Genomic DNA, 22,461 nt, shown 5'->3' with positions numbered 1-22,461 from the left:
TTTCTTCCACTTAGATTTCATTGTCCAAAACTAGCCACGTGGTCCTGTGTACATGCAAGAGGGCTGGCAAGTGTAGGGGAACAAATGGAATGTTTTGCATTACTGCCTCTGCCACAGGGGCTGTCAGTTCAGGAAAGGACCTGGCCTGTCACATGAAACTGTTAGTGTGCAATTAATCAGAGCCAAGGTCAGGTTATAAGGGAACAGGAAAAATGGATCAGAATCTAGTGTGAAACACACAGCAAATAAATAAGCAATGCTGGGAATGCAGAACGGTGGTGTTTGTTATCAGAACAAGGTTTGGACTACTAAAGAGTTGCTCCCTCCCCCTACCAAGATCTTTCACATTTCCTATCACTGGCAACCCTTGGGTAGCCCTTGGTTCAAGTAAGCATCTCTCATCTCTTCTCATAAGGGTTTTACAGCATAGGAATTGATCTTCTAGAATGACAACTCACTGTCTGCTGGACTCTTCCAAGTCTTCGTTCATTGTCCAGATTTCATATTTCTTACTGCCGTGCCCCGGATTGGATTCCTTTGACTGTTTTCACTATTAGGACTTAGACTCTTATATTCTCTTGGAGGTTGGGGTGAAATTGAGGTGCTGTTAAGAGATGAGATTAGGATGATGTTAGATTAAGGGACCCAGATAGACCCAAATATATAATTGCCCTTTCTGTAAGGTCCACAAGGGAGCTGAAAGTAAGTGAAGTAATACTTCATTAGCTGGTGCTTTGGCTCCAAACTTTAATCCAGAGCTCCGAAGCCTAAAATAAGATATTGGAATTTCCTACTCCAATGAGATTAACAGGTACAGTCAGCTGAGCTGGAGACAATGATTCCTGAGAGGGTCTTATTGATACCCCAAGTTCTGTGCACTGAAAAACAGCCTGGTGAGGATCCTGGACTCTGATCAATCAATTCAGCATTTCTTTTCTTAGAGGGAATGAAGTTGGAGGGTGGGAGCAGGTACAATTAGGGTCTTTGAACTTCTTTCATGGAAATTTAACAATCTCTAGTGATTGTTCTTTCTCTGTTAACCCAAAGGAGTTAATAGCTAAGCAGTATATGACTATCTACTATAGGGGAGAAAATCTGCAGGTAAGTTCTTTAGCCTTTTCATGGGGCCATTTCCCTGATCCGTATCATGGGTCTTATGAGCCTTTCTTGGACCAAAGAGATGTGAAATTCGGTTCCCCAAGATATTCAATGAATGCCTCTGATGTCAGCCTCAGAAACTTGTGAAACAGTTTTATTTAGGATGTTAACTTAAAGACCACACTATATATTTAGTGAAAAATTCACCACCTGTTCTGTTCTTCATCTTAGATTATGTATAGCATCATTGGTGAGCATAGCCTACCAAGGAGGCCCATAAATGAACATTAGACGATAGCACGGTCCAAATAATACAGTGTCGGGGACATAAAATGCCCAAGTCTCCATATGAAAGCTCTCTTATTGTCAATTTTACACAGAGAAATTAAAGTGTCATAGAAAATTTGAAAGTCCCAACAAAGAAATTCAATTTTAAGTGAGAGGCCTAGACTGATGGGGTAGTAGCCCTAGACCTGGCTGCTGCGTTGGGGAGGATAGTCATGCAGGATAGTCAGTTTACCATGTCAGCTGCTTCGAGGCCAGAGGAAGCACCAGAGAGTGCTGTATCCATGCATGCAATCTTATAAATGCACAGTGATCCAGCCCCCCAGCAAAAGTGGTCCAGTCAATTGTACTGGAATCTGACCCAACCTGATTCCGTGTTTGGAGAATGTGCAAGGTGGGAAGTGAATAAAAGAACAGGAATCCTGAGTGGTTTCCTTCACTCGAGGCCTCTATAGAAGACAAGAGGTAAACAGGTTTTTCAGAAACCCTCGGGCTCCCACAGAGGCCCTCATAAAGCATTTGTCTTGATCCATTGGACACTCAGGCCCTGATTTCCTTAGAATCAAAAGAAGGTGATGAACTCGGTAATCTCTCATTTTCATCATAGCCGTTTGTATCTCAGTCTTTATTGCACAGTTCCTTCTTATTCCCTGGCTGCCTGGCCTGCAAGTGGCTATGCTATATGGAAAACTACTTGTCAGATTACACAATTCTCCCATGAAATATGTCCCCAAATTTGGTTCATTGTCTGAGATTTCCCAGGTAAGAGAACTTAGTGAGCTAGAATTTTTGCAGCTATCTTGGTTGCTGGATATTTAGTTTGAAAAGCCTCTACCCAACTAAAGAAACTACTGTCACCAGAATAAAATGATATTTCCCAGTTACTGGCAAAGGTCCCCACTGTGGTCTGTCGTTCCTCCTCTATGGTGCAATAACCAATGCAGCTATTCCAGATTTCTGGGACAGTTTCAAGGCCCACGATAATGCCAGTGTCCACATTGTTCTCTCTCCAGGTGTTCTTATCAACTCCTAAAATCCTCAAGTTGCCATCAAAGTTCAAATTTCTATCAGTGTTCTACCCCATGTTTCATTTATTTAGTCTGCTTAAACTAACCTTCCCAATGGATAAGGGGTAAGATTTTCCTGTGGTTCAAATACATGTAGCTCATGCCATCTGTCATGTCCCCTCTTCCTCAGCCTTATCATTTCTGTGTTCTCCAGCTGATTTCTGTCAGTATTTCTTTGTCTGAGGGCTTTATCACAGGCCTTGGAAGGCTTTTCTGCCCTTTCCATGATAAGCTGGCAGAGCTAGAGGGTTAACACCTCTGAGAATAGCTCTCAACCAAAAAGTGATTGGATTTGGTGTGTAAGTAGCCCAGCTCTCTCACCCCTTGAACAAGGTCACTCTAAGGTATGTGATCTGTGTGGTTCCCCAGAGTTTACCAGTGGGATTAAGCTCCAGTCACCTACAGTAGTAGCTGTTGATAACACACTCTTTGTTGACTGCTTTCCTTTCCCTGTATCACCTCCTCATGCCCCTGTGGGTGTTTACTGGGGTCAACTCCTAAATAAACTACTTGCATTAGAATCTTTGTCTGCTTGTAAGGAAACCCAAACTAAGACACTCTGTGTGCATAGATCTTAGCCCTTAGTTACTCCATAAAAAGATGTGGGGTGTTTCAGGAGAGTAATGACTGGATAGTGCGTCGTGCATCTTTTCTTAGAAGATCTGTCCCTCTGTGGACAGTTGGTGGGTGATGTGACTGGATCAGGATACTCTGCACTGGTACAAAGTACTGGGTGCCAATTTCTCTCCATTAACAAACGAAACCTTCTAATATCATCAATAGCTATGGTATAAAAGGTTCTCAAGTTTTTGGTAAGGCCAGAGCTGGTGCCCAGGTTATTGTCTTTCTCAGTGTTCTCCATGCTAGTTGGTGCCCCTTCCCTGTAGCAGTGGTTCATTTAGATAATTGGACCGAGTGTTAGCCTTTCTCACTGTATCGTGGTCTATAACCATTACAGAAACCTGCTTAAAGCAGGCCCTTTTCATCTGTTGGCCTAGTGAGCTGATTGTCCCTTTCCTGATACACTGCTTTTCCGCTAGAGAAACTTTTCATCTAGGCCACTGAAGTCAGTTTCAAGCTATATCTTTTCATTGACTTTCAACTTTGCCTTCCATATTGCCTCCAAGATGTGATTGGTTAGTTTCTGATCTCTTCCTGTGATAATAGATATTAGAATATGTAGGACTACCAAATTATGTGGTTTATTTTTCAGGGTCTCTGTATATCTATGGGAGGTTGATTGTACTACTTATCTTCAACTACCTCCCATCACGAATAGTTTTGAACTAATATATCTCCTTCAGTAGTAGAGACCAAAGCCTATTTGCTATATCTAGGACAGAAAAAAACTTTGCATAAGATCGTATCTTTGCTAGAATATTTGGTATGTGACCACCATCATCAATTGGGATTGACACCTTATTCATTTCTCTCCTAGAATCAACTGTAAGTCTCCAAATGCTATTTAGTTTTCGTGCTGGCCATATGAGAGCATTGCCAAAATATAATTTACCCGTTTTCTACTAAGATTGCCATGATATTCCATCTGTTTCCCAGTGTGTGTTAGCTATATTATTTACAGTTGGGTAGATGGCTCCCTTACTTTTGTGAGAGCTGATTGCTATTGGGTCTGGGTATATCTTTGTGGGTATGTCCTTTTTTCATTTCAAATATGTCTATCCTGGTTTCTAAGATCTCGAGCTTTCTTCTTTTCCTAATTCTTTCCTAGTTTGCCTCCCATCACTCCTAAAACTCAAATTATCTCCCAAACAAGAGGTTTTTTTTTAAAGATTCGCCCTGAGCTAACATCTGTTGCCAAACATTTTTTTGTTCTTATCCCCAAAGCCCCCCAGTACCTAGTTGTATATTATAGGTGTAGGTCCTTCTAGTTCTGCTATATGGGACGCCACCTCAGCATGGCTTCATGAGCAGTCCTAGGTCTGTGCCCAGGATCCAAACTGGTGAAACCCTGGGCTGCCAAAGCAGAGCGTGCAAACTTAACCACTCGGCCATAGCGCCGGCCCCCAAACAAGAGTTTTCAGTTCATTTAAAATGTCCTCTAGTCGTTCTACCTGCAAACCAAGGGCCTTCCACTATTTCCAGGCCAACTGGATTCTCAAAGCCAAGGCATTCGAGGTACAGGCATTATTTAATGCCTTTTTGACTTTTGGACCTCTTTTTTCTTTCATTAAATTTTCCTCTTCACCTCAGCCCAGAGGCTACTTTCCCCATGCAGTAAAGGCCTCAATTCCTTTTTATTAGTGAATTCTACCTCTCTGTAGTGATTGCATCCACACTCTAAAGTCTCTGAAATCCATAACCATGATTAGACGCTTGGCCAATCAGATACCTGATCAGAGAAGCCATTGCAAGGAACGTATTATCTCCTGATCAGGCTTTGCAAATCACTAAGGGTTATTTTTTGTTGTTCTATCCATTTATCTTCTTTCCACAAATTTGTCGATTAGTATTTATATAATGTTCAAATCAGAGTCAACTTGAGAACATATGGTGGAGAAGGGACTCAGAAAACTTTAGAGAAGTCACATGACACCCCAGAATTTTATCTCACTATCATTCTCTCTTTATCCCTGGTTGCAGGTTAAAACAAGATCAAGAGGACAGAATCTGAGCCGGCCATCTAGTTGGCCATATGGATATTTGGATCTAACAATCCAATAGGCCAAAAATGTCACACTGCTTATTTTAGGGAGACCTAGGTCGTGTTGTAGACTTTGCTGCTCCCACAATTTGAAGTCACGGATAAGGCTACCCTAGCTCCTAAAATGAATATTTGCAGCAATAGCAACACCTGCCTGTTAGAACATGGGAGATTATATTCTGGGCCTACAGAAGCGGTGCTTCAAGTTTGAGGACTGGACCTCGATGTCTTTTGTGTGACTCTTCTCTCCAAATGTCAGTTCCCGGGGCATATATTTGCTCTGTCTTTTGAGCCCATGTCTGTGTTAGGGGCAGAGGTGAGATCCGGGTACTATTAAGGGATGGAATTATAGTTGTAATAGGCTAGGAAACTCAGGAATACTTAATCCTTCCTTGACCCTACCACCCTTGTGTGTTCCACAAGGGTTGCATGTGCATAAAAAAGTAGCAAAAGAAAGCAAAGTAACATTTTACTAACTGGAACGTTGGCACCAAACCCCAGTTCTGCCCTCTACTGAGCTAGGCTTGACCACAGGAGGTTTAGGGTAGAGGCAGCCGGGAACTCAGAACCAGAGGAGGATGAATGGCTTAGCATTTCCCTTAAGCCAAAATCAAATCTCAGAATTTACCATTCCAATGAGAAAAAAACTCAGAGCTACCAGCTCCAGAGGGAATGAATCCAGAAAGGGTTTCTACCCATATGGGATTGTTTATATTCCTAAGGCTCCACCCACTAGAAACTGGTTCAACAAGTGTTCAGGAATTTTACCCATCAGTTCAGCACTCCTCCACTACTTGTGTAGGAGGATAGGGAGAGGACCAGAGAGGAGATTTGAACCCCTTCCCCTGGAGGCCAATACGGACACTCTTTTTAGACTGCTTACTCAGCTTGTGTAGCCAAGTCAGTTCCTCCAGCCTATGTGGTTGATTACATGTTGTATATGGCTGGCACACTGACTAATACAAAAGGTTTCACAAGAGTTACCATTAGAGAATGCAACTTGGATAACCTCTCATGACAATCATTACCTATGTGGGATTTCTTATGATCTACCATATTTTGTGATTATTGATGAGACTGTGAGTGAACTTGAGTCTTTGAGAACAATGGTGTACCAAGCAACAGTGTCACAGTATTTTGAGTCTTCTCTTCTGGGAGTTGGCAACTGTTGCTGGTCATAATAGTAAGGAGAAAAGGTTATACTTTCATATGCTATTATAAATGCACATCTACTGCTAAAATTTGAATATGGATGGACTATGCTTTTAAAAGACGCTTTTACTTTGTAGTTTTAAAAAAAGCAGTGTAAACTATGTGTGAATAATTTGCATGCTATAATTTTCCTCATGTGGAGATCTTCCACAATTCTAGGTAGGTGCTGGAGCATGGCAAGCTGCCCAAGCTGCCTAGCCTCATGGAACCGTAACTAGTGATTGTATGTCCCTGGATGCAGAGGTTTGGACTTAATATGCTGAAGGAAAGCATTCTGAATTGTATTTAGAATTGTCAGCTTCAGGCTCTGAAGACATCTAAGCTTGGTTTGGCTTTATTTTAGTTGGGCTCTGTATAAGTATGTTTTTGCTACGTAACAAAACACTCTAAAATTTAGTGGCTTAAAACAACTATTTAACTCACAATTCTGTGGGTTGGGCACAGGTGAGTGGTTCTTTTGGTCTTGGCTGAGTTCACTCACATGTCTATGGTCGACTGCTGATCAGCTAGATGACTCTAGTTGTAGGGGTTGACTGATTGTTGGCTTGGGCAGTGGGGATAACTTGGCCACAGGTCTCTCATCATCCAGTGGGTTAACTTGGGCAGTTTGGCAGGGCTCCCAAAGAATGAGCAGAAACTTACAAGGCCTCTTGAGGCCCAGGCTTAGATTTCACACAACTTCAACTAGATTCTGTTAGTCAAAGCAAAGCACAAGGCCAGCCCAGATTCAAGGGGTAGGGAAATTGACTCCACTTCTTGCTGGGAGATGCTGCACAATTACACTGCAGAAGGCCTGGGTACAAGATGTGGGTGGAGGGGAATCTACTCCAGGCTGTTTCTGTTGCGGTGTCCTGATTTACAGTTACTGTGTGAATAATAGTCCCCTAGTAGTATCCCAAATTCTAACATTTGAGTTCCCATGTACGTAACCCAGTGGAAAATCTGGAGTCCATCACTTAGAGCCTTCCTTCCTGAACGATATTTTGTACCTGCCTTCTTGACTCTCCCGTTTTGAATGAGTAGTCTTTTTGATCCAGCAGTTTGGATCCCCCGTCTATTTTGGCTACAAGAACATTTGGACTCCCTGTTTCTGAGTACAAGCATGTATATCACAATTATGCTAACAGAGACGTAGACTGCTAATTGCCTCCAAATATACATCTTTTACTTCTTGCTTAGTAATAAGACGATCTATTTTTCAGCTGTTCACATTGACTATTGGCTAAAAGACTAAATTACTCAGCTTCCTTCGTAACTAGGTATGGCCATGTACTAAGATTTGGCCAGTGAGATGTACAAAGAAGTGACATTGCAACTTCTGGAAAGTGTCCTTAAAAGGAGAGGTTTTCTTCATCCTTTCCTCTTTCCTGTTGGTTGGAATGTGAACTTGATGGCTGGAGTTTGAGTAACCATCTTGAATTATGTGGCTGCACATCAAGGATGGTGCTGCGGCTGGATAGAAGGCGCCTGGGTCCCTGATGATCATGGAACTGCCTTACCAACTCTGGAGTACCTCCACTTCTATATTCTTTATCTTGAGAGAAAATAGTTTTCCATCTGTTTAAAGCACCATCTTTAATTTTGTTGTGATTGATATATGCAGCTGTATCCTAACTAATACCCCAATATTGATGATTTTTTGTTGAGTAACTTTTTAATGAAACAAATTCTCTTAAGTCAACTAAAGTCCTTGATCAATTTTTTAAACTGTACAGATAGCCCATTTCCATTTTTTCTGTTTGTAGTTTTATTCTACTGAAAATATTTTCATTGGGATTGATTAGTTTCATTTTAACTTTACAGTAAGGATTTGCTTTATCAATAAATTATTTTTCAATGTAAAATTTACTTCACATTGTAAATTTTTATTTGTCGGCATTATTTTCATCAAGGTCTACTTCCCTGGGTCAAATTTTACAGATCTAAATTCTTCAAGAACGTGTGATTTTTCTGTAAAATTATAGTCAATAACAAACTTTATCTTGTGCAGTTTCACCACTTATTTTTTTCTGTGTGGTTATTTCCACCAAGTCTGCATTTTCTCAGGTCAGTTTTCACAATTTCCAGTGTTGCAAATGACATGTAGTTTTTCAGTTTTTTGTTTCTAATAAATTTTACCATGTGCTGTTTTAGGCATTGACCATTTTATTTTGTATTGATTAGTTCTATCGGTTATCTTTATTATGACTTGGAAATTCATATTAATTTCTTGAGGAAATTGTGAGCAGCACCCCTCAGATGTTCCAGAGTTTTCTTATTCTTCAGGATAAATCTATGCTATTGCACGTCCCATACTTATGAATAGAATCTTTCCCTTTGTTATTTGTTCCTGGCAATTTCCTTTAGTGCAAATCCTCCCAAGTCAAAGTTGCAATCACCATTACTGTAAATGGGAAAAAATGTTATGCATCCCTGAGCCCCTAAATTGACTCCCATTTGTTCAAACACTACCAAATTTCCATTAAAATGAACTCAAGTGGTTTAATAACTCACCTTACTTATCATAATGCAAACTAACTAGAAAGTTTCTCCTAATATAAGTTTGGCTGTTTACCTGTTCTCCTTAAACTCTTTGTAGTTATTGTACACTCAACGTATAAAACTCTATTATCCCCCTAAAATCATAAATATGATACAGAAAGTTTATTTCCTTCAACCTTTAATGTAAAACACACACACACAAACATAACAATAAAGACAATTAAAATAATGTATTTTATAGGCATGTCAATGCTCTGCAGCTAAAGCCCACCAAGAACACACCTGTAGTTGAACAAGTTGGGTTTATTACTTGCTGTAGGGAGAGGGAATGCACACCATGGGGCGCCATAGGGTCCCTCAGTGGGAGGATAGTAGATAGAACCTGTTATAGGATTTGGGCTTTGGATAGGTGATTGAAGGAGGGTCTAAGGAAGTGAGGGTTCATTCTAGATTGGATGCTATCAGAAATCAGGGATGATTCTGTGACTAGATATCTCAAATCTTATCTATAGGAAGGGCTGGCTAGAGAGAGTTGATAAAGCTGTAATTGGGAAAGAAGTAGCAGTTACGCATTTCAGCTGACAGGGCGTGGTGTTTGGTAGTTTGTTGGGGGGGCACAGTGACCTCGACCTTGTGCTTAAGACAAAATTACAAAGTGGCCTTGTTTTGTCTCACTCTCATATTTTCAGAGTAACCTTGTTTGAAGTTGATATTACGTGACATTGTGAATGTCCAATAGGAGAATAAGATGGCCTAGCTGTGAGCATCAGGCCAGCTTTCAGATTTCAGGGACTGCCTTTTCATTTTTTTCCCCTTAGGCACCATGCTACAGGTTATCATTGCTATAAACTGGTAAAGCAGGAGTACTCTGAGATGAGGACCTAAGGCGCCATGTGCCAACTCTATAACTGGGAAGACTGGCACACAATGTCTTTCCTCTCACAGGCTCAGCTGCTTTCAAGGTGTCAAATCCCTATTTATACATTCAAAGAAATTTCTTTTAAGTTGAAATAGAGGTATTAAACTCCTAGTAAAGTTGAATTCTTGTAACCCAAATGGTCCATACTCTGGGTGCAGGAGAGAGCAAAATGCGGAACAAAAATGTCCTTTGGGTCAAATGGCATGGTCAAAATAGGCAGTGAGAACAAAATGTCCTATGTCGTCTGGAAATGACCCAAGGTCCAACATGTTTACCAAGGTCTAGGGTTGGTCCTGCTACTCCTCTTTTGGCACTGGGCCAGAACTCAGACAAGCCCCGTCGAGGCTGGAGACCTCCACCTTTGCTACTCTAAGCTGTTTGCTTGAGAACAGGCTTTCATGCCACTTTTGCTGCCACCGAAGTTGGCAAAGTTTGTGATACCTTGATTGCCATTGCTGCCATTGTTAGTGCTGGACTGTGCATTGTCACCCGTTATGACTGAATTGATGTGTATGGCAGAACACTTCTGCTCCCATCACTTCGCTGGCCCCTAAGTGAGTTCCCCACCCAGGCCACCACCGAGCAAAGGTAATCCAGGAAAAACTGGTCTGGGATTCAAACACTTTAGCTCTTTAGAAACATTAACTTTTCTTCAGGGCATCAGAAAGGCTGGGATGGGATTGGTTGCGGGGTTTGCCACCCCACAGAGCCAGTCCTGTTCCTCTACAACTACATGAGTTGGGGCAAGGTGCCGCTGGTGCCATCTCTTTCTACTCTCATAGTGATTTGATCTCAGAAGCTTTGTTGCTCTTTCTGGGCCTTGGCCAGGGTCACCTCTGTCCATCCTGACAAATGTCATTAACTTTATTCATTTAAAAAGTATTTACTATTTATTCATTTGTATGTTCATTATTCATTCATTCTTCCTTTAGTTGGATTTCAGGTTAAACTCCTGGGAGCAGGAGTTGTGGCTCTGACCCTTTCTCTGACAGAATGCCCTTCCAGCTTTGCATCTCTAGGGACTGTGTTTCTCTATCTCCATTGGTCTGTGTGTATTTTTCTCTCTTTCCTTGTCTTTGTCTCTGTCATTGACTCTGTGTCTCTCTCGTTGACTCTGTGTCTCTCATTTTGTTAATCTCCCTCACCTGCTCTTACACTCAAACTAATTTAAGTAGTCCCCTCCTCAGGCATTCTGATAACTCACTTCCATTACCTAAATACAAAAAGGTGGGTATTGCAAGGACACCGGCCAGGGAATCCTGGCAGTTAAACTTTCCATCTCTCTCCAGGACTACATGACGTCTCTCTCAATGTGCCAGTCATTGTCATTCTCTCTCAGTATCTCTGCTTTTCTCTCTATGTGTCTGTAGCCTCTATAGTGTATGGCCTCCTGAGGTTATTTCTTGCAACTCCGTACTGTGCAATGCATTCTGGTTTGGCTGTATCTTTGCCTTGCCATAATCCTTCATAGATCCTTCTCTTCCTCAGGGCATTTTTGGTAAGCTTCAGGTGTCATTTCTCACTGCTGCAGTCTTCAGATTTTTGAGTGGGAGAATCAACGGGTACAGATCATCTTCTGCATCTGGTCACATTGTAGGTAAGTGGTTTGACTGACAGCTGCACCTCGGTCAGGGGTACGCTCTATGGCTAGAGGCCAAGGTCATGTGATATAAAACTTAGAAGCATGAGCAGCAGAGGTTGCAGGCAGGCAGTGGACTAACAGGCAGTAAATTGACATTTTCCTATCGTCTGTTTCTTGCCCCTTGATATGCTAACCTTTCTCCTATATGCAGTACCAAGTTGTCTCTGCCTAAAACAATCTACCTATTATGCCTCAACCACAAAAACCTGCTTCCCTAATTCCAGGAGGAAGACAATGCAGTTTTATCTAGAAGTAATGTGAAAAGATCACATTAAAAGCTGCTTGTCGGACTCAGTGTCTGTAACTTTTGGGTGGCATCTTCAACTTAATTCCTGGGCCTGCCTATGGTTGCTGGTTCAGAGTATATGTTGCATCCTGCAGCTGCATGAGGATGGTGAATTATATACTGGAGCTGGTAGGCCACATGTATTGCAGATAAGGGAGTTCCTTGGTCAGCAAATCTGACCAACTGGAGAATCTGCCTCTGGTGGGATTACCCCTAAGATGCTCTAAGGGCAGCAACAGTCCATTTCCAGGTAATTCTGGCACTCTGGGCAAAGCCAGCTTGAGGGGTTGGTTCTCAAACTTGAGCTTGGATCGGAATCACCTGGAGGGCTTATTAAAACACAGACTGCTGAGCTCCGCCCCCAGAGTTTCTGCTTCAGTGGGAATTTGCACTGTGACAAGTTCCCAGGCGGTGTTGATGCTGCTGGTCCAGGAATTACACTCTACAAACTGCTGTTCTAGGTTGCTTGAATCAGGCCTTTGGTGGGGTTTTGTCGGTGGTTTCAATCCAGGAGAATTTCTCTAGGTCGTCTGTCAGTTGTGTTCCTGAGATACCTTGATTTGTAAACCCAAAACGGAGGTCTCCCTGTCTTCTGTCACTCCTAGCACCTGGATTGCCACCTTTCCTCATGTGCTGATTGTGATGTCCATACTCACTTCTGTGGTTAACTGCTGCCACTTTTCTCCAACCCTAGCTTTCCCATTCTCATTTCCTGCCAGGAAACAACTAATTCCTACTTGCATCGGTCTTTTTGTGTTTCCTAACTCAGATTCCTAAGACTGGGAATCTGACTGGCTTGCCAGTTTATCTTTGTGTCAGGTCAGAAAGAGTTGCTGGTCGGCCTATGTATTTTCAGTGCTTGGATTGTGAGTCCGTACTGAGTCTTGGCTGTGGCCAATGAAGGGCTGAGTAATTTAGTGTATAACATGACTGCCTGGGCAGCAGGGGGCTACGGGTAGGGTAATTGGACAAAGCTTGGGCCTGGCAGGCAAGATGGACATTTTGAGTACAGTGTATTGACTAGCAGAATTGATTTTCAGATGGTACTCACTGTATTGGTTATTTTAAATAATATGCTAATATTTAATTTAATGCTACAATATAATATAAATTAAAATATGCTACAGGTAATTATTTAATAACCAGGTGTACTGGTTATTAAAATACTGAATGCCTGGTAATGATTGGTAAATAGTTCCTTCCCTGAGCTCCTCCAGTGCCTCCCCCACCCCAGCTGACCTTATCCGTTCCTGAAAACCCCGAGATCTTCTTGCCGCCCAGCAACTAAAGGGTTCATTTGTGGTCCAGCAGAGGGCCTAGGCTTCTGCTCCAGGGCTAGGGTTGGCTTCCATTTTGATTGGCTGATGTCTGTGCCATACTGGTTGTTAAATATTTTGAATACCACTCCTGTGACTTGCATAGAAAAAAGATCCAAAACCCATATTAAAAAAGGCATATATATATAATATTTTCTATGTGTACTTGCATCAGTGTAGTTGGAAATAATGTATTTCATGGTTTGGTCGATTTCTTCTAAAGCAATTTGAACATGTCTTTCTGTAAATTTTGCATTTTTGAAAGCCACCATTTATTTTTGTAAAAAAAGAAGAAATCGTGTATTTAAAAAGGCATTTTTTTTGTTATAGTCTTTCCTTAGGTTTACTCTTTTATTTCCAAAAAAAAATTTTGGGTCAAAAATCAGAATGAGTTGATTGCCTGTAGGTTAGTATTATATTCCAGTAAAACTGATCTAAGGAAGAAAAAAATCTCCTTTCCTCTACAAAGAATTGGTTTCATAGCAGAAACAAATTTATTAGAAGCTCCTACAGGGCTGTAATGGAAAACAACCTCAAAGCAAACCAAACATTGTTGAATGTTGTCATTCCCAGTGGGGATTTGGCATGATGTATAGTGCCTGGCCAGAGTGCTGTGCAATGACTGACCCAAGGATTGAATGAATAACAGGATCCAAAAATAATATATGTTCTTAGAACATACATGTGAGATCTTAAGCTAGAATTCTTCAACTGATAGTAAAATGTGCAGGATGCAAAGTATTGCCCTGAACTTTCACAGAACAAAATTACATTTGGTATATTCTTCAGCAGTTGAAGAGTATTTGCTGAAAGGAACTGCGTGATGTAGTTCAAATTGAAAGAATATAGACTTTAAAAAATGCAAGGGGAACCAAGAGCATTGTTTAAGAATTGTCTCCTTTTGCTAACGCTTTCAATGTATAAAGTAATAAAAGTGTCCCACTCAGATTTATTAGGATATGAAGTGTGACTCTAAAGCAACGTGACTATTTGTTGTGTGTGACTTGTGGAATGAGGGTCATTACTTTAGAGTCATAAACAATGGTTATTCCTCTTTGGGGAAGGGAAGCAGTCTAGTGAATAGACATTGGAATAGACATCAGGAAACTTAGACCCCACTTCCCACACTCCTGCTGGGCTTTAGAGACCAAGGAGAGGCATCATGGTATGGGGGAAAGAGCACCGGTTTGGGGAATCAATCTCATCCAGGGTCTACTCCTAGCTTCTCCACTTGCTAGCTATGTGAACTTGGCACATTATCTAACCTCTGTGAGCATTCATTTGCCCATCTGTAATGTGGGGATGATGTACTCAGGGCAAACCTTCAGCTGATACTTACCAGCGTGGGTGGGGCAGTTGTTTACAGCTGCACTCTGTTCTGATTGGGATTGGGTCAGTGTCCACTCTGAATGGCGGGTGCCCATGCTGTACTGGTTGTTAAATATTTTGATTGTCGCTCCTGATAAGATTTAATGGGTAGGGTTATTGGGAACATAAAATGCGATAATATATGTGAAGTGCTTTACATACAGTTGCTACGCATGAAATATTAGTTTTATTTTCTTCCTTTTTTTTCTGTACGACTTTTAAAAAATATTTTTCAACCTAAATAAGGGGAGAAAAAAAATGCCTGACACTTGTTTTCACTGTGATGTTAGGAGATTAAGGGAACTGTTTATATCTTATATTTATTCAGGATCCATTAAACAGACATGAGGTTCCTACTCTAGGCCAGGTCCTTGATGAATTCACAGTCTAGGAGGAGCAATAGACAAGCAAACTCTGATTTCAATCCAAACAATTGTAAGAGTCCATGTGAACTTATAAGATGTCTTTGTGCAAATATATAAGAGACTTCCTCTAGGCAGGTACAGCCTGGCTTGGCAGCTGAGCTCAGGATAGATTTCGGCTCCCACTTACTCCCTCAGCTGGGTGCCTCTGTGCAGTGCACAACCTGCACAATTACACATAATGGCCCTGAGAACTGTTATAACAGAGGTATACACCAAGTGCTACAGGCCTGTACGGGCATACCTCGGGATATTGTAGGTTTGGTTCGAGACCACCACAATAAAGCGAATATCACAATAAAGCGAGTCACACGAATTTTTCAGTTTCCCAGTGCATATAAAAGTTATGTTTAGCATCTTGTCTTAAAAAATGTACATACCTTAATTTAAAAATGTTTTATTCCTAAAAATTGCTAGCCATCCATCTGAGTCTTTAGCAAGTCATAATCTTTTTCCTGATGGAGAGTCTTGCCCTCCACCCAATAACTGCAAAGCGCAATAAAGCAAAGTGCAATGAAACAAGGTGTGCCTGTAATGGTAGGAGGGACTGAGTTTTCCCAGGTGAATGACGTTTGTCCAAATTATAGACGAGGGAGAAAGCATTACGGTGTGTGCAAAGACACAGAGATATGAAAGAGCTGGAAGATTAGAGGAATAGTGGATGTTCCTACCAGATAATCTATTTGGATTCCTTGTTTTGAGAAAAGGGACGTCAATATGAGTTATATTTACAACCTAAGTAGACACTTTGCCGTCATTACAATTAAATCTTAAAACTACTTTATATGTAAGTTGATGTTTCTTCATTGTTTTTGGATTAGATAGCATGCTTTATATTTTAAAATTTTCATTTGTATTAAAAAAATTGCTTTTGGTTGGTGAGAACACACTATCCTCTAAGGTTAATGATTTGGGGTCATCTAATGCTTTTCCAATAGGGCTTGAGTCTAGACAAAGAGCAGTGGTCAAAGGAGGCTAGAAGATGCAGTGAGAGATTATTTTTACAAAAGAATGTGGGGTCTTTTATCACTGAATTATGGATCTGTGTTTGCTTCATAAAATATTAAATCATAGACTTTTAGAGCTTGGAGATCTTTGGAGACCTTCGACTCTAATCCTCTCATTTCAAAATGACTTTATTGTTCTTCTAAAAATGATACATGCTCATTATAAAAAATTCAAGCAACTCAAAGTAAAACGTTGAAAGCTAAAACCACCCCAATTCCCACCACCCTGATGGAACCACCATTAACATGACGCTAACAGCATTCTAGATATCTCATTGCACACATAGAGACAGATAGGTAATAAGCATACAGAACCAATTTATGATAAAATTTGAATCATATTATACATAGTTTTAATTACATTATTCAATTTACTTGTACTAGAATTTAATGGGATAAAGAGAAAATGAGGTCAAACTGAAGAAACTATACACTTTGGAAAAATATTCAACATAAGGCATATCAGTTTCTAATAGATCTCTCTAAGGGTAAGGATAAAAATTGATGGAAAAAACATCAATAGGTTGGTGTTATTGTGTTTTTTCTTTCTTGTTTCACTTTTAATAATATTGATTGACTCCCTGCTATGAAAGATGAGGAAATCACACTTATGTTTTTTCCTCTCCTTTTCCAATTTTTGTTTCATATAATAATATATCACATTGTCAAGGTTGATAACATTGACTCCGTGTTCTAAGAATCAGTTAGAAATTGTGTTTGACTGCCAGTGAATAGAGACCTGACTGTAGTGACAAACACGTAAGGATTTAGTTTCTCACCTAAAAAAAGACTGGAGGTGGGAGTCAGGACATGGTCGGGGCTCCATGAACTTATTAGGAACCCCTTCCCCTGTCTTCCTGCTTTGCCATGTTTAGTGTGTGACTTTAATTTTCAAGGTCATAAGGTGGCTCCTGGAGTTCTTGTCATCATGTCTATATTCCAGGCAAGAAGCAGGTAGAAGGTGGGGGGGGGGGGGTGGGGAGAAGGTAAAAAAGATACTTCCGGAAGCCCGAACTGGCACATATGTATTTCACTGCCTGCTCCCCTCACCTCGCCACATCTGTAGGGGAGGCTGAGGAATGTAGTTTTTCCATTCACCACATTGCTTAAGATGGGAAGTACCTATAACCTCAATTTCCATAGTTGGTTGCTTTTAGTTTTATGTTTACAGGGATTTAATGCTTGGAACACCAGTCTGTTTTGCCAAAGAATCTCCATTTATAAGATGTTTATTTTGTTTATCTCTTGCCTGGATGTATTTCATCCTTAAGTAGTTCTTTCCAGAAGAGTCTGTGGGCATGTATTGCCTAAGTTATTGTTTGCTTAGTTGCATTCCTAATTCCCAGACATCTCCTGCCTTTATCATCTATTTGGTTGGTCCAGTTTCTTAAGCATGGTATCAGAGGAGTCTCTTGATTCCTGTTGTTTTCTATGGATACCTCACTCCTGGAGCTTTCCATCACTTTGCTCCGATCTGGCCTGATTGCCCCCCAGTTCTAATGAACGGCAATCATGCTAGGAATTCTCTTCACTGCAGTCCTTGGGGGGAGCCACTGGTTCTTGGATCTCAATGTCTTTTTTTGTTTGTTAACTTTTTCTTGCTGGAATAGATCCTCGAGTAACTTCCTAAGAAATAATGTGTGAGAGAGAAACCCTTTGAGTTTTAAGTGTCTGAAAGTGTTTTGATTCTAGTCTCACACTTGATTGATAAGTTTGTAGATGCAGAATTCTCATTTGAAAGTACTTTTCTTTCAGAATTTGAAGGCGTAGCTCAATTGCCTTCTGGCATCATTGTTGCTGGTGAAAAATGTGATGCCACTCTGATTCTTGTACCTTTGTAGATGATCAGTTTTGTTGTCTTTGGAAGCTTTTAGAACCTTCTTTTGATTTTTTGTTACACTAATGTGGCTTCTTGTGGAATGTGTTTGATTCATTGCACTGGACACTGAGGGGGTCCCTTTGATATAGAAACCCTGGTCTTCATGAAGTTCTATAAAATTTTCTTGTGTTATTTCCTGGTAATTTCTTTCCCTCTCCCTCCTCAATTCTCTTTTCTGAAACTTCTGCTAATCAGATTTAGAATTTCTGGGTTGATCCTCTGTGTCTCTTATCTTTTTGCTCGGATTTCCCACCTCTTTGTCTCTGTATTCTATTTTCTGGAAAATTTCCTCAGCTTTATGCTCAACTTTGTTACTTAATTTTATTTTGGAAATCACATTTTAAATTTACACAAGCTCTTTCTTTTTCTCTGATTGGTTCTTTGTCATGGCATTTTGTCCTTGTTTTAGGGATGCAATATCTTGAATCTCTCTGAGGATGCTGTTTTAAAATTATTTTTCTTTTTCAAAATTGCTTTGGCTATTCAGTCTTTTGTGGTTCCATATGAATTTTAGAACTTTTTTAAATTTATGTAAAAATGCCATTGAGATTGTGATAGGAATTGCATTGGATTTGTAGATCTCTTTGGGTAGTTTGGGCATTTGAACAATATTGTTTTCCAATCCATGAACACAGGATGTCTTTCCATTTATTTGTGTCTTCTTTAACTTTTTTCATCAATATTTTGTAATTTTCACTGTAGAAGTCTTTCACCTCCTTGGTTCAATTTATTCCTAGGTGTTTTATTCTTTTTTTATGCTATTGTAAGTGGGATTCAAAAGAATGAAACCGGGCATCTTACATCTTACACCATACATAAAAATCAGCTCAAAATAGCTTAAAGATTTAAATGTAAGGCCTGAAACTATAAAACTCCTAGAAGAAAACATAGGGGAAAAGCTTCATGACATTGGTCTAGGCAATGATTTCTTGGATATGACATCAAAAACACAACCAACAAAAGCAAAAATAGACAAGTGGGACTACATCAAACTAAAAACCTTCTGCACAGCAAAGGAAACAATCAAAAGAGTGAAAAGGCAACATACAGAATGGGAGAAAATATTTGCAAACCATATATCTGATAAGGGGTTAAAATCCAAAATACATAAGGAACTCCTGCAACTCAATAGCAAAAAAATAACCTGATTAAAAAATGGGCAAAGGACTTGAATAGACGTTTCTCCAAAGAACACATACAAATGGCCACCAGGGAGATGAAAAGATGCTCAACATTACTAGTCACCAGGGAAATGCAAATCAAAACCATAATGAGATATCTCCTCACACTTGCTAGGATGGCTATTATAAAAAAAAAACCCAACAAGACAAGAAGTGCTCGCTAGGATATGGAGACATTTGAACCCTTGTACACTGTTAATGGGAATGTAAGTTGGTGCAGACACTATGGAAAACAGTATGGAGGTTCCTAAAAAACACCAGAAGTACCATATGATACAGAAATCCTACTTCTGGGTGTATATCCAAAAGAATTGAAATCAGGATCTTGAAGAGAGATGTGCACTCTTGTGTTCACTGCAGCATTATTCACAACAGCCGTGACATTGAAGCAACCTAAATGTCCACTGATGGATGAATGGATAAAGAAGATGTGATATATACATAGAATGAAATATTATTCAGCTTTAAAAGGGGAGGAAACCCTGCCGTATCCTACAACATGGCTGAACCTGGAGGACATTATGCTAAGTGAAATAAGCCAGTTACAGCAGGGCAAATAGTGCATGATTCAACTTATGTGAGGTATCTAAAATAGTCAAACTCAAAGAAGCAGAGAGTTTAAAGGTGGTTGCCAAGGGTTAGGGGGAGGGGGAAATGAGGAGTTGTTGTTCAGCGGGTATAAAGTTTCACTTATACAAGATGAGTAAGTTCTGGAGATCTGTTGTACAACATAGTGCCTGTGTTTAACAATACTGCATTGTGCACTTCAAAATTTGTTAAGAGGGTAGAGCTCATGTTAGTGCTCTTACCACGATAAAAAAATTATTGTGTTCTTATTGTTGTTTAAGTTCTCTTTATTCCCTGAACGATTGCTGTTTCTCTTGGGGCCATTTTTCTGTTTATTATTGATCTCTTTTCCGTTGCAAAATTTCTTCAAATGCCTGATGATCCCTGGGTATCTGTTCATCTATAAGAATAATGAAATAAAATATAAACAACTGCTGTGGATCTCTGTGCTTAGATAAAGCTGATCAATGGGTATGCTTCACTTTAGGGTGATGTGGTAGGGAACTCCCAAGGATCGGAAAGCAGAGGCCTTTGCTTTAGCTGTTTAATTTTTCCAGAGAAGAAGGCTCCTTTCCCTGGTGGCAAATATTTCTGTGCATGTGGAATTGGAAGTTGGGAAGACTCAACTGTTCCACATACAGATTTTTAATTAATCCCTATGTTGTCAGTTCCTCACCTCACTCCTACTTTTTGTTGTGTCTGGTACTTCTGAACAGTGAGCATTTGTCTGATCCCAGAGAGCATACTGACTCCTTTCTTGGCTGTATCCCTCTATGCATCCTCTAGGCTATTGCTTCTTCTGCTGCGTTTTGTCAGTTACCACTTCTACATCTGCTTTCTGTCTTCAGAGATTGAGTGAGCTCTCTGATGGTCTCTTTACTGCTGTTTTCATTTTGGGGTTTATACTTTTCTTTTTATTCCATTGCTGCCAGAGAATGTCAGCCATCTCTGATCTGCTACCTGGCTATTGAGTCAGCCAACGCTCCTGGGTCCTCTATGGAGTTAAAGTAACAGGAGGATTATCCATGATTTGGTGAATGTGGAACCTTCCTTAAAAGACAGTCAGAAAAACTCAGGCAACGACATCTGAATTCTCTAGAACCCTTGGTATTAAAATTACCTGAAATCATTGGATGAACTGAAAACATAAGGTTTTGCTCTGACAACGTGGACAAGGATTGAGGACAACACTCTCCTTCCACCAGATCCTTGTGGTTAGTTTTATGACATGGCTCCGGGTAGATTAGACTCTTGATAGGAAGAGCTAGAGTAGGAATCTGGGCTTTGCCACCAGATCCTCACTAGCTGTAAATTACTCAAGTTCTCAGAGCCTTGTTTTTCTTCATCTGAAAAGTCATGCTAAATAACATTATTTACTTCAAAGAGTTATTGTGAAGATTGATCAGCTTGGTGCTTAGTAAGTTCTCAATAGTTGTTCACTCATCAAATTCCAAAGCCTATACTTTTAATCACTATGTTAAATTATTAATGGGAAAAAATGGATTGTTATGTATGTTAGGCCTATAGGTAGTTATTGCCGGGGTACATTTTTTTTCTAGAGAGAACATCATATAAGTATTTTTAAAATTCTGTATCTTCTGCTATTATTTGGAAGTAAAAATGGTGTGCTCTGGGAAATTGTGTTAGATGATGCAAAAAGTGATCCAGTGAGATGCAAACGTTGATTTGGCTTCACAAAATGAGAGTGGATAATCAACATGCCTAATGTAAAATTTAGATAAGCACATATCTAAATTAATAAATCAAATAATATGAAGTAGTTATTGTTATCATTGTTATTATTTCAGCCGTGCTATCTTTCAATCCCATAGTCTTTGTTTCCTTTCCAAAAAGCAATTGACTGGAGTCATCAGATCTATACGTAGAAACCAACTACTATACCCCATCATTTAAAAAAAAGCTTTTGATGCATATCCAAACATTTTATTTTTATATTAATGGAGTCACACAATATAGAATTTTTCTATATTTATTACAGATAGTTTTTTTACACAGCTTTATTGAGGTAAGATTCAAATACCATAAAATTCACCATTTTAAGTGTAGAATACAATGATTTACAGAGACGTGTAACCATCACCACAATTCAATTTTTGAAGACTTCCATCACCCCTTAAAGATCTCTCTTGTCCATTGTAGTCACTCCCCATTCCCACCCTCAGTCACAGGCAACCACTAATCAGCCCTCTTTTCCTATAAATTTGCCTTTACACATCATTTGTTTTTTCCTTGAGGAAGATTCGCCCTGAGCTAACACCTGTGACAGTCTTCCTCTATTTTTTAGTATATGGGCTTCCAGCACAGCATGGCCACGAACAGAGCGGTATAGGTCCATGCCTGGGAACTGAACCTGGGCCGCTGAAGCAGAGCGTGCTGAACTTAACCACGAGGCCACCGGGGCCGGCCCCACAGATTATTTTTAAAAAGAAACAAAATGTCATTTCATACCGTTGAAGACTCATTCTGCTTCCACCCACTATGTCATTACCCGCCCTCCTTTCATCTTCAGAGGTAATCCTTATCTAGAGGTTGGTGCTTATCCCTCCCATCCACATTTTTATGCTTTTTCAACATTATATTTTTGAGATTTATGGATGTTTAGACATGCAGATCTAGCCCATTCATTTTCACTGTAATATTCCAATGCATACATTTGTGCTACTTAATTTAACACTTTGGTGGATATTTGTATTGTTTTCAAGCTTTTACATTACAAACTGTATTGTTTTCACCTTATAAACTATAATGAGCATTTGTGGCAGAGACAATGCTATGTATGCTGTGTATTTACCAAATTCTGTCTCATATTCCTCCTTCCTGAACAAGAGAAAACTATACCTTCCAGTCCCCTTGCAAGGCCATATGATTAGTTCTGGCCAATAAAATGTGAGCAGAAGTGATGCGGTTATCTTCTGGCTGAGGCAGTGTAAAATATCTGTGATTCTATAGTCAATCTCTCTCTCTGTCCCTCTCTCTCCGTCCCTCCCCCTTTCATCACGGGCATGGAGGTTGGCTGTAGAGATAATGGAGCCACATAATCATAGCAGC

The 22,461-nt window shown here is 40.1% G+C and overlaps 1 protein-coding gene across 2 annotated transcripts in view; it reads left to right on the top strand.

Moving 5' to 3' along the window:
* The window catches only part of SMARCA1 (SWI/SNF related, matrix associated, actin dependent regulator of chromatin, subfamily a, member 1), a 116,210-nt gene that overhangs the window by 68,359 nt on the left and 25,390 nt on the right, over positions 1-22,461 (top strand). For both annotated transcript variants that reach the window (XM_070257366.1, XM_070257367.1), the window contains one exon: positions 11,213-11,321. In XM_070257366.1, the coding sequence (XP_070113467.1) occupies positions 11,213-11,321 (109 nt within the window). The remainder of the gene's footprint in view (positions 1-11,212; positions 11,322-22,461) is intronic.

This window comes from Equus caballus, chromosome X (genome assembly GCF_041296265.1).
Source record: "Equus caballus isolate H_3958 breed thoroughbred chromosome X, TB-T2T, whole genome shotgun sequence".
NCBI classification, from domain to species: Eukaryota; Metazoa; Chordata; class Mammalia; order Perissodactyla; family Equidae; genus Equus; species Equus caballus.
The sequence above is the reverse complement of the archived record's forward strand: the minus strand, read 5'-3'. Positions and strand labels throughout refer to the sequence as shown.